We start from the raw sequence: 14493 nt of genomic DNA, 5'->3' as shown, positions 1-14493 counted from the left end.
CATAGCTTCTATTGCAGGGGTGAATTGCATTTATCTGTCATTTTCTATTAAACTCTGACTCTGCTAGAGAATTGTGTTAAAAAAGCTCAGTTATACCTCTGAGATGTCTGTCAGCTAATAGCATCACCTTTGGCTTTGGCTAAACTCATGATATCTATCTTTTCACTCTCTTCAGGGTCTGCCTGGAAAAGATGGAGAGACGGGCGCGGCTGGACCCCCTGGCCCTGCTGTATGTATTTTCATCCCCCCACCCGACTCTGTTCAGCTTCAACACTGATGCTATCTCTTCCTTTTCAAAGTCTACACTTGGAAACATCATTCAGTATCCCAATTTCCCCAGACTAGGTCTACAATAACTCTGTCTGGAACAAAACAAATCCTTGACACTTATGTCTGAGCATTATGGGATGGCAAAAGTTACTCAGACCATCAGCCAACATTTTTTTCAAGGCATTAATGTATATTTCACCTAAAAGAATATTTCTCAGGAGATTCATGACATCATTGTGACATGTTTTGATATTTTTTCATCATCATAAAAGTCTACATGAATTGCATTAATTGACTGTGTGTTTAGGGCCCTGCTGGGGAGAGAGGAGAGCAAGGACAGCCTGGTCCCTCTGGTTTCCAGGTAAGTCTATACTTAATTTATACTTAAATTCATTTATTCAGCTTTTTGAATTATACAGATTCCATAGTTAATTTCCTGGATTCAAGAGTTCATTTACCAACCATTTCTTCTTCTTTTCTGTGTGCAGGGTCTTCCAGGACCTCCTGGCCCTCCCGGTGAGGGAGGCAAACCGGGAGACCAGGTTTGTAAAATTTTTTTGGGTACAGCTAAAAGCTCACAACTTACCCAGTAACACAGGAAAACAAGCTTTGTATGGAATTTGCAGAAACATTCTTACATCTTCCTGTATACCAGTGTATACTGGTTTACACTGGTTTACAGTGTAAACATGCACGCCATCTAATTAGTGACGCACATGAATGGATGAACGAGATTCCCACTGTCCCTAATTCCCATCCAGCGAAACCACAGCCAAGGAAACGGGCTTGGCAGAATCAGCGGGGAAAGAAGACCCTGTTTGACTCTAGTCTGACATTGTGAAGAGACATGAGAGGTGTAGGACAACTGGGAGGTTCCAGCCGCCGGTGAAATACCACTACTCTTATTGTAGTGGCACTAGGAGAAACACTGGTACTAGTGTTTCTCCTAGTGCCAGGAGAAACACAAGTGACACCACAGAATTTACTCTAAATAATAATGTGTGTCATGGGCCCCCAGATTTACTTACAGAAATAAATAAATCTGTGAACATATTTCTTTTTTTTCTAAAGCTATGTTTAAAAAAAAAGTTCAAACTGTCTTTTTTCTAAACTCCTGCTGCAGCTAGCTGTACTACATTGCAATGCTGGCTTGTATATAAACAAATAGTGGAGATTTAGTTTTAGCCATCAGTTCATCAAGTGTTTTACAAAATATGTTAGAATTTGCATCCATAAAAAATGTACTTTTGCTGCAACTTAGTATTTCAACAGGAGAGTTTTTCTGCTCTCTCCTGTTGCCTCAAACGGAGGTGGCTGCTGCCCCTTACTTCCCATGCTAATTATAGTGCCAGGAGAAACAGCAGCAGTTTTCAGTCAGAAGCTTAAACACAGTTCATCTGTATCAGACACTGCAGCTGCTCTAACTTTAACCAAGTTCTGCCTAAAAAGTTTTGACGCCACAAGCAAAAAAATAAAATAAAATAGAAATAGACTATATTTTTTAAAAGTTATCAAGTACCTTCTGTTAACATGAGTCCGAAAGCATTTATATAACAGCAATATATTTCTACACCCAATAGTTGTACTGTTGACATTCAAACATCCTGATCTTCTGCTGTCTGCTTGTCTCTCTAGGGCGTTCCAGGAGAAGCTGGAGCTGCTGGTGCCACTGGACCCAGAGTAAGTCCCTTCGATTTCACTTAAACTGGTCGGTCAGGTGGTTACCACAAAGGGTTATAGAGATGTGTCATTAAAAGGTTATGGTCAATTTCTGATATCTGATTTTTGACAACTTTTTACCTGCCGATTATTAGTTTGGCCAATTTCAACGCAAAAAGATATAAGAAAAGCCTTTGGTTGTCATTAGTGATATTACAAGCAGAAGCAATGGCATATCTTTTGTGTGTGAGAGAAAAATCACTGCAAAACAGGGATATTTCAAAGTAAGAATTGCAGGATTTTAAGCTGTCTTTAGCTTATTAATATTAGCCTGGCTAGAGTGGTTAACATTTCTTGGTGAAATAGATCTTTGCTTTAGCTCTCAGATTTCCAAAAGGCTGTAGATATTTTATGATGAGGTGAAAAACTCAATATGTAACACTGAACAAACTTGCTAAAAGTCCTGCTCTCGCTCACTTTCCAACAGCCTGAATGAACATGTTTTATTTCCTATTAAACTGCTTCTGACATGTCTGCTCTTGAGTTCATTTGTAAGCCTCTGCCACTGAAAATAGCTAACTTTGATTGTTTTTCACTCAGTAAGGGCATCCAAACTGAAGAGACTTGCCAGGGGGACATGTCAGCTCATACATAATGTGGCTTCAAATCAATAATGTATTTTAGCTTTTAGTTTTCTTATCCATTTCTGGCCAACAGTTGATTTTTCTGTGTGTTACTGATAGTTTTTAATTGCCACTGTGCCCCTTTTCAGGGAGAGCGTGGTTTTCCAGGAGAGAGAGGAGCTGCTGGACCGCAAGGTTTGCAGGGACCCAGAGGTCTGCCTGGAACTCCTGGAACTGACGGACCCAAGGTGAAGTTCAGAGTTCAGACCAGGATTATTATCCAGTACACAGGTTTCGATCTGTTGCGCCTACACAGCTGGCAAATTAGGTATCTGTATCACCCCTAACAGCCGACACAGAGCGACCTCAGGAGATGAGTGACTGACTAATTACATTTTCTGTTTTTGTGTTTTATATAATATCACGTTTGGTGATTTCCGAAGAAAGTTATTGGGAGAGTTACCTCACCCCAATCTAGTTCTTAATTGTCTGGTGATTTGTCAGAAGATGACAGTCTAATGGAAGTCTAAATTACCTCTGGGTCATGAAACAGCACCCCTGTTCAGTATTCTTGATGACGAACATTTCATTTCATAAAAGGGAATTAACTTTGTGGTGCCTTAGTGATTCCGAGGCAGCTCTTACCAAATTATAGCTCATGGGTTTGACGTTATTAACAGGGGTTCTAAGGGAAAAACTCTGTTGTGTTTCTAATTATACCCTGAAATTCAAAAAATAATCCAAATTGAGTTTGACAAAGCATCCCTGCTGCACAGTTTTTAAAACCTGAAAAAGTTGTTTTACTTGTGCAACGGTTAGAGTTCCAGCAAACGTCCAGACTGGGATTGATGTACTTCTGGACCTTATTAATCTCTCCCTTTTGTTCATATTTCCTTTCCTAGTTTATGTACTGTCCAATCCCATCAGCTTTCATTCTGTCTCTGCAATAAAAACAGGAAACCTCAGTTTTTGAATCGAATCATACGTTTTTGCATCTCTGTCAACTCCTTCTGCAGCAGTAATTTGTCACTAGTCCATTGAGGGTGGAAAGCGCTCACAGCAGTAGCGGCTCTCTATCATTTGGTTTATTATCCGCTCAGATTTTAATCCCAGTTTATAGATTTTTTTTCCCTGTGAGGTCAGACAGGAGCGGATAGAAAGGATGAGGATTAGAGCCAGCATGAATGTGATGATGATGATGGGGGTGGGGTGAACAGACATTCTGTGGGTGGTATTAAAAAAAAGAAAGCATCAGATTTATTGCCCAAGCCACACTGCTCTGTACGTCACTCGCTTGGCCTTGAGTAAACAGTAGCTTGAAAGTACCCAAAGGAAAAAGTGCTGCAGCGTGAGCCCTGCTGTTAGCCGTAATAACATGATAGGATCGAGATACGTTGTGCATCTGAAGCCGAGCAGAATAGACTCTGTATAAATCTTACAAGTTCTGACCAGGAGTGGGCCTGATGCACCCACTTAAAAAAAACAACTGCCTTTTCCATATTTTGTTTTTTTGCCTTTGATCTGCAGAATAGAGTTTGTCCTTACAAGAGCCACCTTTCTTTCTTTTACTAAAAGAGCAATGAGGGGGTACATATAACTCTAACTTTAGTTGTAATTAACTGACTGACTTATAAAGATAAAGTATTACTTCTACTTTGGTGTGATTTGGATCAAATTCTTCTATTTTTCCAATCCTGTGATAACTTTGGAAACAAAGCACCACATCAGAAATGGATTTAGTTCTTTGTTGAAGCAGACAGAATTATTTTTTTTTCTCATCCTCAGATGTCATCATTATTTTATTATGTTTTCAACTAACTGAAACGTTTTACCAAAAGCAATCGAAAATGTGTCAGAAACCACAAAAGTCTATTTTTGAATTAGATGTAAGCACCTGGTGCAGAAGCTTTCAAAGAGTTATTCATGAACTGAAAGCTTGAAGTAAGTTTTTAGTGACTGTCTCAACTCACAGCTGCTCCTAGACTGAGCTGTCTGCTTTAATCCATGATCTGTAACAGGGAGCCATTGGGCCTGCTGGAGGTCCAGGAGCTCAGGGTCCACCAGGTCTGCAGGGTATGCCAGGAGAGAGAGGAGCTGCTGGCATTCCTGGACCCAAAGGAGACAGAGTAAGCTCTGACGGGACCATGTCTTTTAAAAATTAAGAATAGTTGGACATAAAACATGATTGAGTGATTTTTTACCAACCTCCTCTCCCTGCAGGGTGATGTTGGAGAGAAAGGACCTGAAGGTGCTCCCGGCAAAGATGGCGCCAGAGTATGGGATAGTCACTTATTTCATTTTTTATAAATAATGAAACTTCCTAAAAATAATTAAAATGACAAAACAATTTCAATAGTCAATGCTTAAATGGCCTTAAAAGTAAGAGTCTTCATTTTTCAACGATCACAACAAGCTAAATATTGTCTGGATTAATTGTTTTTCCTTCTGATATGTAGGGTCTTACTGGTCCAATTGGTCCTCCTGGTCCTGGTGGTCCAAATGGCGAGAAGGTAAGTAATATTTCTGTCTTTCTTAAAGCGCTTTATTGCTGAAATCATCAGTTAAAGCTATGAAGCAGCCACTGACTGCATATTAAAATTTAATGTGTTTTGCTGGTGATGTATATGTGATTCCTGTAGGGTGAATCTGGACCTGCTGGACCATCTGGACCTGCTGGTGTTCGTGGTGCACCTGTGAGTGTTGCAGTTCCAGACAGTTCAAGTTTATTTAAAAAATAAACAGTTTCAGCTATACAGTAAGGTGCATTAACTGTACTGGAGTTAATTATTTAGGGTCTTTCATTAGTCGTAAGGTTACAAATCTTCTTTGATAACTGAGAGAACAGGAATGTTCTTTCAATAAATGTTTTTGCCTCATCTTCATCTTTCAGGGAGACAGAGGAGAGACTGGACCTCCTGGGCCTGCTGGGTTTGCTGGACCTCCTGTAAGTTTAATTAAAAACAAGAATATGATTGTCTTATGTTGTCTTCTACTGGGAAATATGACTTAAAAACAAAAAAATAGAAGCAATTGTTAGAGATTTCAATTCCATTATAAATTGTAATAATCACTCACATCTAAACTAGCATACAATTTGATTTTATTTATGATAGTAATGTAGACATCTAATGTTTGAAAGTGAGAAAGACGGAGTTTAACTGTGATAGCAGGTCAGTGTAGAGACTCAGATGTTTGTACTATTGTTTTGCTATTGTTTGGTGTTCAGAATTACCTGACTGAAATAAGCAAAACCTTAAATGAAAATGACATAAGCAACAGATCCAGCATTAATGGTGCTTTCACAAACATTTGCCATACAATTTGCATTAATTTACCACTTTCTGCCCATTGCCAGTTAAAGTGTCCGTGGAAAATGTTTTGCACATTATCCCAAATCCACATAACTGGTTTGGACAGTTAGTGGATTCGGTAGGTCAATAAATAGAGAAAACCATAAATGTAAATGTCACTTATTTCTGTAAATAGAGACCATGTTGCCCTATTAGAAAAGATGCTCCTACCTTTGATGTTTTGTTGTTGACTTCAAATTTAGTCAAAGTACCTGATATATTTCAACTTATTTTACTCTGGAAAGCTGAGCATCTTTGCCTTGGTATCTTGTGTATTTTATTTGCTTTTTTTGGATGCAGTGAGTAACTGTCCTAAGAAGGTTGTTTTCAGAAGTGTTCCTGAACTCTGCTCTCCATGGGAAGAAATGTTTTTTGTTTGTGCTGCAGTGCTGCCTGAGGCCCTATAGATAACAGCCACTCAGGATAGATTTTCCATTCGCCACCTTGCCTCTTGTCCCCCTGAGATTTTTTATGTTGTTCAATTCCTCTGATGATGTTGAGAGCTGTAAATGATGTGACTCCATTATAGGTGGACATATCAGACTATTTTCTCATACATACAGTTAAAATTGATATTTAGATATACTGCCTAATTATATCATTTATGTAAACACCCAGCTTCATCTATAGAATCCAACCCTATTTTTCTAAAACAGAATATATCCTTAATACAGAATAGAAGATACACTTCACTGTCCTCAGATAGGAAAACTTACATACATTTTACCCATAACACATCACAATTACAAACTTCTATTTTGTTTGATATCGTTTTTAGATTTTGATCCAAGATGAAAAATAATGTGTTCTTATAATGATTCAGGATGTGTGTCGGGTTATCATGATCTTCTGCACACCCCTAAGCACAGACTGATCATAGGTAATTTTACACCCTACTACATTCATTGTTACTGCAACCAGATTGCTATGCTAAGCTTAAAACACAATAATACTCTCAATCTGTTAGCAGTTCCTTTCAATGTTTAGCTCAGATCTCACACAGTTTCAGATCATCTCAATTCATTTTATTTGAATCTCAAGGTAATTTGTAAACATTCATATATGTACAGTATGTATATATGTATGTAATATGTATACTCTCTACATACATTTTAGACCTAAATTCAGTTCAAACCCATCTAAATTACTCCAGTACAGTCCAGTAACATATTCAGATCCAACTTCACTCAATGCGTTTATAGTATAATTAAATATCATCAGTGTCACTTCATTATTTATTATCAAATGGTAGAAGTTATCTGTCTAATGAGGCCTGGTCAATTGCATCAAGTCATTGACATTCATTCATCCTTAGCAAGCATGCAGCGACAGTGGAGAGAAATCACTATGTCTTACCAGAAGAAAATATCTGAATAAAGACCAACTGCAAGATGATAACGTGAATTTTCTTTTCAACTATAATTACTAAAATTAAATGTGGTCAAGTTTATTAGCCTCCAAATTCTTGTTAAAGTAAATTTCTTCAACATGCTTTAAACTTGAAACTGCACACCTCCTTATCATCTTTATAATTAGATTACTGTACTGAAATCGGTTTGGCATCATTTGTCATTCTCTGTGTTAATGAGAGAAGACAAAAAAGTTGCCATTTTGATCACGTAGAAGTGAGAATCCAGGTTTCATTAACTTTCTTTTCTCTATCAAATAGAGACGTTCTCCACATTATAACATGACATCTACCTGACACATAATTTCCTTTTCATTGACACTATCTGAAAACACTCAGATGTGACACTGCCTTTGCCAGTCTTTTCCTCCAATTTAATTACTCTGTCTTGTTTCTTTAGTGTATAATTATTTGGAAAGATATGAGTTTACAGACTGTCAGAAGCCATAGCTTCTGTCATTTCATTTATTCTTACACTCTAGACAGAAATCCCTTGAATGGTTTTCATAAGCCACATCCTTTCAAATGGATTTCATCAATATATTTGTTAGAGCAACATTTATCTCAAGGCTTTTTCCTCTACAGAATACAACTATGATTAATTATAGATTTTATGTCAGCCTGAATACTCCTGCAAGCTCTGTAAATACTCTCCATTCACAGCTTACATACTGTAACATCACAGCTCATCACCCGAAACAATGAAAACAAACAATCAAAATTTTGTGCCGCTTTTTTTTAAAGCTTGTGTCAGTTTTACTCTGGAGCCTGTCACATTTTTAATCAAGTTTTTTATCAAAGAAGTACATCTGCTCTGTCCTTACTGGGCTGTGCAAAAAGATTGATGTCGTTTGAAGCATTTCACATTTTGTAAAGTTGCAACCACAAACTTTGGTGCATTTCATTGAGATTTTATGTGATAGACCAGTGCAAGCTGGTGGTTAATTGTGAAGTGAAGTGGAAAGAAAAGGACTTATTCTCGCTGAGCTCTGTATAGTCTGTCATCCAAAAACGTAAAGACTGTGGCATAACTGCAAACCCTCCAAGACGTAGCTGACAACCTAAGCTGACAGTCCAGGCAAAGAGAGCATTAATCAAAGTGCCGTCAAGATGCTCCTGTTAACGGTGAAGGACCTGCAGAGATCCACTGCTGGGGGAATCTGTCGAGAGGACAACCATTAGTCATTCACTCCACAAATCTGGCTTTTATGGAAAAGTGGGACGCAAAAAGCCATTGTTCAATGTAGATTACAAGGGTTGCCATTAAAAATGCACTACAACCATGTAGTTGATGAAATAAATATTTGTAAAGAAGTTCTCTGGTGAGGTGACAAAGATTAAAAACCTTCACAACATAGTTCATCAACTACAACCATGTAGTTGATGAAATAAATATTTGTAAAGAAGTTCTCTGGTGAGGTGACAAAGATTAAAAACCTTCACAACATAGTTCATCAACTACAACCATGTAGTTGATGAAATAAATATTTGTAAAGAAGTTCTCTGGTGAGGTGACAAAGATTAAAAACCTTCACAACATCTTTCTCCACTGTGAAGCATGGGGATGGCACAATCATGCAGTGTGGAAACTACTCCTAACAGAGACAGCAGGACTTTAAATAACTTAAAATTTAGGCAGAGGTTCACCTCCTAGCAGAACAATGACCCTAAAAATCCAGCCTGGCCTAAAACAGCATATGTGAATAGAGTTTATACAAAAGCATATACATGTGCTAGAATGGTCCTGTCAAAGTCAAGAATTAGGACTGTAAAAATTGGTCACAGACCCTCCCCATCCAGTCTGGTTGAGCAGGTGCTTTTTGCAAGGAAGAGTAGCCAATAAAATTCAGTCTTTATGTTTTGTAGAGCTGATAGAGACACATGTCAGTGTTCAGTATTAAGTCAGAAGAGCAGAAACCAACATGCAGAATCAACTGATCACTGGTTTACATCATGCTTATTAAATGCTGAATGTGAGAAAAAGCTTGAGGTATCCACATCCTGTTTTATTCCCAGGGAGCCGATGGTCAGCCTGGAACCAAAGGAGAGCAGGGAGAAGCTGGACAGAAGGGAGATGCTGGAGCCCCTGGACCCCAAGGACCATCCGGTGCCCCTGGCCCTGCGGTAAGTTTCATTATCAACCCAGCTGCTAATCTGCAATATTTAGCTTTGTTCAGATCTAAATGAATGGGGGTTTAACCCTAAAGGCTGCCTGACTTCTGCTATAGTGCAGAGGCACTTCCTGACATTTATTCTTATAAGTGACAATGTGTGCACCCAATCAAGCAGAAATGTTCTTTTTTATCTCTTTGTTGAACATTCATATTCAAGACAGTGCTGTATTAAGAAAACAGTAATGAATTGTTCTACACCTGCCATAAAACATAAAAATGTTCATGAAGCAAACAAACAAAAACAAGATCATATTCTGATTTACAGTTCTGCTTTGATCCTAGGGTCCTACAGGTGTTTCTGGACCTAAAGGTGCTCGTGGTGCCCAGGGTCCTCCTGTAAGTGTCTTTTTGAAAATATATTATTTTGTTGGCTGCTTCTTGGTAGCCTGTTGCTCTCACTTATATGACATTGCTTAGTGACGACACTGTGGTCTACTCTGTTAGGGTGCCACTGGTTTCCCTGGAGCTGCTGGGCGAGTTGGACCTCCTGGCCCCAACGTAAGTTCACTGCTTTGTTCACTCTACCTCTGCTCATCCACTTTACTCTGTAATGAAAACAGTACTGATATTAATTACATATAATACAACATTAATCCAATCAAACAGACAAGAAAAAAGTGCAGGAAGAAATATTTAGAAAAAAAAAACATTTCATAAATAGAAACTGCTAATAAAATACCAAGTTTTATAAATAAAACATGCCCAAAAAAGGAATGGAAACCTTTATTGGTATTAAATCAGCCTAAATGTATTTGCTAATCAGCTTTTTCATAACTCTTCTTATCTTTGATTTGACTTCCAGTCAAATTGTGCTGGTCACAATAAACCACTAATATAAACTTGACTCTGTTGGAGGTATAAATAATTTTGGGTTGAAGTACTGCTGCAGGATGTTCTGTGCCATCTTTGATGTCTTGGATACATCTGTTTCCTGCCTCTTAGGTTAAAAGAGATGTAAACTGTGTGCTATCAGCATGGAAATAAAAAATCATACTTTGCCTGCATACTCTGTCACAGACATGGCAAGTACAAAGTAAAGATGGGAGGCCTAAAAATAAACCTCTGAAGTAATCCAAAGGTCATCTTCATTAGGGATAACTGACATTTAATAACAACCACACTAAGGTGTCTCTCCTGAAACTAACCTTCACTATTATTTGAAATGATTTAATAAGATCTAGTGATCCAGTGATTAGATAAAATGTACCCTTTTTGTTAACGATGCAATTGTAGATAGTGTATGGTGGGGTTGGATAGTGGTAGTTTTTGACATGGTCAATTTGAGATAAGTATCAAATGCTGATCTTTAGAATATTAGATTAATTTTCCCAGCCTGATCTATAAGCAGCTGTAGAGCATTTACCTTTCCTGACCCGACACCCACCCACACACATTGCCAGAACTGTTTTTCTAAAGCAGAAGGTAATTCCTAACAATAAAATGTGTCTTTGAGGTATTTAGCCTTGTCAAAATGTTGAAGACAAGGCTAAATATACATACACAGCAACTTTTTATTGTTGCTGTGTATGGACTCTGTAAACAGAAATATTTGTTTGTCAACTTACGCTCAAAATGAGACCTACTTTATATGTTTTATTCAAATGCTTGGTAGGGTAATCCTGGACCTGCAGGTCCTGCTGGCCCTCCTGGTAAAGACGGACCAAAAGGAGTGAGAGGAGACGGTGGACCTCCTGGCAGACAAGGCGACGCTGGACTACGCGGTCCTGCAGGAGCTCCAGGAGAGAAGGGCGACCCTGGAGAGGACGGTCCTCCTGTGAGTGTGCTCCACCTCCTCCTATAAGCACCCAGGAGACAGGCTTTTACATAATGTGGAAATCTGTGACCTTGTTAGGCTGAAAATAACACTATGGTTTCTGTTGCACCCACCTACTGTTGCATGGAGGTGCAAGTCTAAAGAGAAGAAAATATTTAAATGTATTTGTTTTCTGCATTTTGAGCCACTTTTATGTTTTCCTTTCAAGCCGGACAGCCAATTTCAGCAGTAATGGACATGCTCACCACTAATACACAGAGCTGTCAGTGTCTATCACTGACTCTAATAGCAGACTAAGATGTGACTGCACAAAGCAGCACAATCTGGTGACAGTGTAAGAATGGAACCCCAGCCTTTTACTTCAGAGTTGCACACAAACACACACAAACACCCATACACACCAGTTACAAATAGATGACAAGTTCTGTCAAGATAATGACAGGTTGTGTCCTGAGGGTGGAGGGAAGGTGGTGGCATCCTGCTCCAACTCTGAGACAGTGCTGTGTTGAGTCCATCTCTTCCTATAGATGTCATCCTGTGTATGAAATCCTGAGCCTAGCATCAGCACATCAAAGCTTTGTCTGCCTCATGGTGCGTCTCAGCTGTCACTTACAGTCAGGTGTTCACTGTGAACATGATTTCAGGAGCTGCAAGGCATTTTGACAGGGCAGCCTCTGGAGCTGAGGATGACGTAGACCAGAGAGGTGATGGAGAGATTCATTTGCAACTCCGACTGGGAATAAAATATTGCGTCGAGAGTGATGGAAGATATACACCTATCATGCCTTGGAAGTTAAAAATAATGGCTCGAGATGTGTTATGTGAGAGACGTATTCCACAGTAGCGATGAGTTTTCTGTTGTTTTTATTTTCCACTCAGGGTCCACTAGGTCCCTCAGGTCCTCAGGGATTGGCTGGTCAGCGCGGTATTGTTGGTCTACCCGGGCAGAGAGGAGAAAGAGGTTTCCCTGGTTTGCCTGGACCTTCTGTAAGTAACATGAAATCACATGATCAAGCACATAATTCAAACTTATTTTCTACAAGTCAAATACAGGTGGCGATGAATAAAGCAAAAAAAAAAGAAAAGACAAAAATTTAAACGTGAGCAAGAAAAAGCACAAAACAGGCAAAAAAACAAAACAAGAGCACATTATATGTCATCAAACATACTTTGCTTGTCCTTTCTTCTAATTCATATTAAAATATTTCAAACATTTGAGTCAGACCCGTGAGAGAATCAGCTTTACTGGGCTGTTATGAAACTGGTCATGAGGAAGATGTAAAATGTGATGTAGCATATCTTAAATACATAACTTTTTTTTTCTTAGAAAAATGAACAAAACAAATACAACTTTAAAATATAAAAAGGTGCACAAACTCATATATTAGCTCTTTGGATGCTAAATTTAACATGTTTACTACCCTTGTATGGATGAAACCACAACTCTGCCCGCATTGTGATTTTAGACATGCACCAATAAAATTTTATGCCAGTTTCTTTTGCTATTTTTCAACAGACACATAAACACCTTCAAAATATCTCAAAACTGCTTTTGCAGCAGCTCCTGCAAGGCTGTGCATGTCTCCACAAACACATTGTCTCTCGAGGCCACAGACACACACAGGCAGACAGTCAGAAGGTGAAAGCATCATCAACCCTGCTGTCACGGCTGTTAATAAATATTAATGAATCTGCCATATGAGCGCAATACTGACTGTTTTGGCACTCTGTAAAGTAAATGTAGGGAATCAGCAGATGTGCTCTGGACTGACAATCTGCTGTGTCCTAATTTGATCAGTCAGAACGCATCTCACGTCAACCAGGGCTTTTCCCCTCATGTTTCTGTCTGATGGAGATTACACCACGACATGTGACTGAAGAGCTTTCCCTGCTTACATCCAACATTTTTTTGATATATGACATGAACCATGTTCCCTACTTACAACATCTCAGCGGGCATGTCCCCACTATCAATTATTCACCAGTGTGCATGAAAGGGATTCCAGTAAATCAAAATAGACCCACCAAGGAACGAGCTTTCAATGACAGATGGGACAGCAGATTAGACTTCATGTTCTCCGAATACGTAGCTTTTTTGATCAAATAAAATGCAAAGTGTGATTTTTTTGTGGTCAAACACTAATTGTTACTGTTATAAACTGTTTAAACCCAACAGCTGAGTGCATTTATATAAATTATCTGGTCTAAATGAAATTAGATGTTGTTTCTCTTTTTCTGAACAGACAAAAAATAGAAAAAAGCCCAATTCTACTAAGAAATATTGTTTTTTTTTTTCATACAATAAAAGATAATGACATGACAAGTAGCTACAAAAAATCCTGGAGTTAGTAAATAAATTTTGAATATGTATATACTTCAATCTTGCACCGAAAGCAGTGAAATTAGAATCCATGGTGAATGTGCAATCACAAGAAAGTGTTGAAGATAAAAATGATCTTGAGTTTGGCAATCACTCTTCTTTTTTGTTTCTTAGCTATGTATTTCAAATTCTTTCATTAAATCTTTAGATTAATCTGAAGATTTATTTTTCTTTCTATTGTTAAAAATACTCAAATGTATAACCGAAAATAAACCACAGAACCCGAACCTTGTGGAAATTTAAAGAGTTGTATATCTTTCTTCATTTTTCAACATGTAACAATGAGTCCTTATTCCTGTCAGGGTGAGCCTGGAAAGCAGGGAGCTGCTGGTGGTCCTGGAGACCGTGGACCACCTGGACCAGTCGGACCGCCTGGGCTCACTGGTCCTGCTGGAGAACCTGGTAGAGAGGTAAAGGAAAATCACCGACACAAAGCATGTACTTGATTGAATCAGAAATGGAAATTCAAATTTCAGACACATAATTGAGTCGAAGACTTCTGATTAGACTCAGACTCAGAAGTAAAGGCAGGTTGGTAAGCAGGCTCCATATGAGTATATTTCCTTGCAAAAGGGATGAAGTTGAATAGTTGAGTGTTTACATCAGCTCTGGCTTTATAATAATATCCAGACCATAAAAGTGGGTGGATTGATCCAAAACATCGATAATATCGATACCAAGTCGATATCAGTAGCAGATCAATACTAGTGTGGTAAGATCGATACTTTAGTTTCAGATTCTGTCTTGAAATTTTATTTTGATTTTATGTAATAGTTTCTCAACACTACCTTTAAAAAGATTTTGTTTTGATTTGCTCACAAATGATAATTTTTTTTGCATTTTATTTATTTAGGG

The 14493-nt window shown here is 38.4% G+C and overlaps 1 protein-coding gene across 2 annotated transcripts in view; it reads left to right on the top strand.

The window, feature by feature from the left end:
• col2a1b (collagen, type II, alpha 1b) overlaps positions 1 to 14493 on the top strand; it is a 50651-nt gene that overhangs the window by 28929 nt on the left and 7229 nt on the right. For both annotated transcript variants that reach the window (XM_028002896.1, XM_028002895.1), the window contains 16 exons: positions 176 to 229; positions 578 to 631; positions 759 to 812; positions 1906 to 1950; positions 2702 to 2800; positions 4571 to 4678; positions 4773 to 4826; positions 5009 to 5062; positions 5192 to 5245; positions 5443 to 5496; positions 9327 to 9434; positions 9767 to 9820; positions 9929 to 9982; positions 11097 to 11258; positions 12138 to 12245; positions 13941 to 14048. In XM_028002896.1, coding sequence (XP_027858697.1) covers positions 176 to 229; positions 578 to 631; positions 759 to 812; positions 1906 to 1950; positions 2702 to 2800; positions 4571 to 4678; positions 4773 to 4826; positions 5009 to 5062; positions 5192 to 5245; positions 5443 to 5496; positions 9327 to 9434; positions 9767 to 9820; positions 9929 to 9982; positions 11097 to 11258; positions 12138 to 12245; positions 13941 to 14048 — 1224 coding nt within the window. The remainder of the gene's footprint in view (positions 1 to 175; positions 230 to 577; positions 632 to 758; positions 813 to 1905; positions 1951 to 2701; positions 2801 to 4570; positions 4679 to 4772; positions 4827 to 5008; positions 5063 to 5191; positions 5246 to 5442; positions 5497 to 9326; positions 9435 to 9766; positions 9821 to 9928; positions 9983 to 11096; positions 11259 to 12137; positions 12246 to 13940; positions 14049 to 14493) is intronic.

This window comes from Xiphophorus couchianus, chromosome 20 (assembly GCF_001444195.1).
Source record: "Xiphophorus couchianus chromosome 20, X_couchianus-1.0, whole genome shotgun sequence".
NCBI classification, from domain to species: Eukaryota; Metazoa; Chordata; class Actinopteri; order Cyprinodontiformes; family Poeciliidae; genus Xiphophorus; species Xiphophorus couchianus.
Note: the sequence above shows the minus strand (reverse complement) of the source record. Positions and strands in the feature narration are given on the sequence as shown.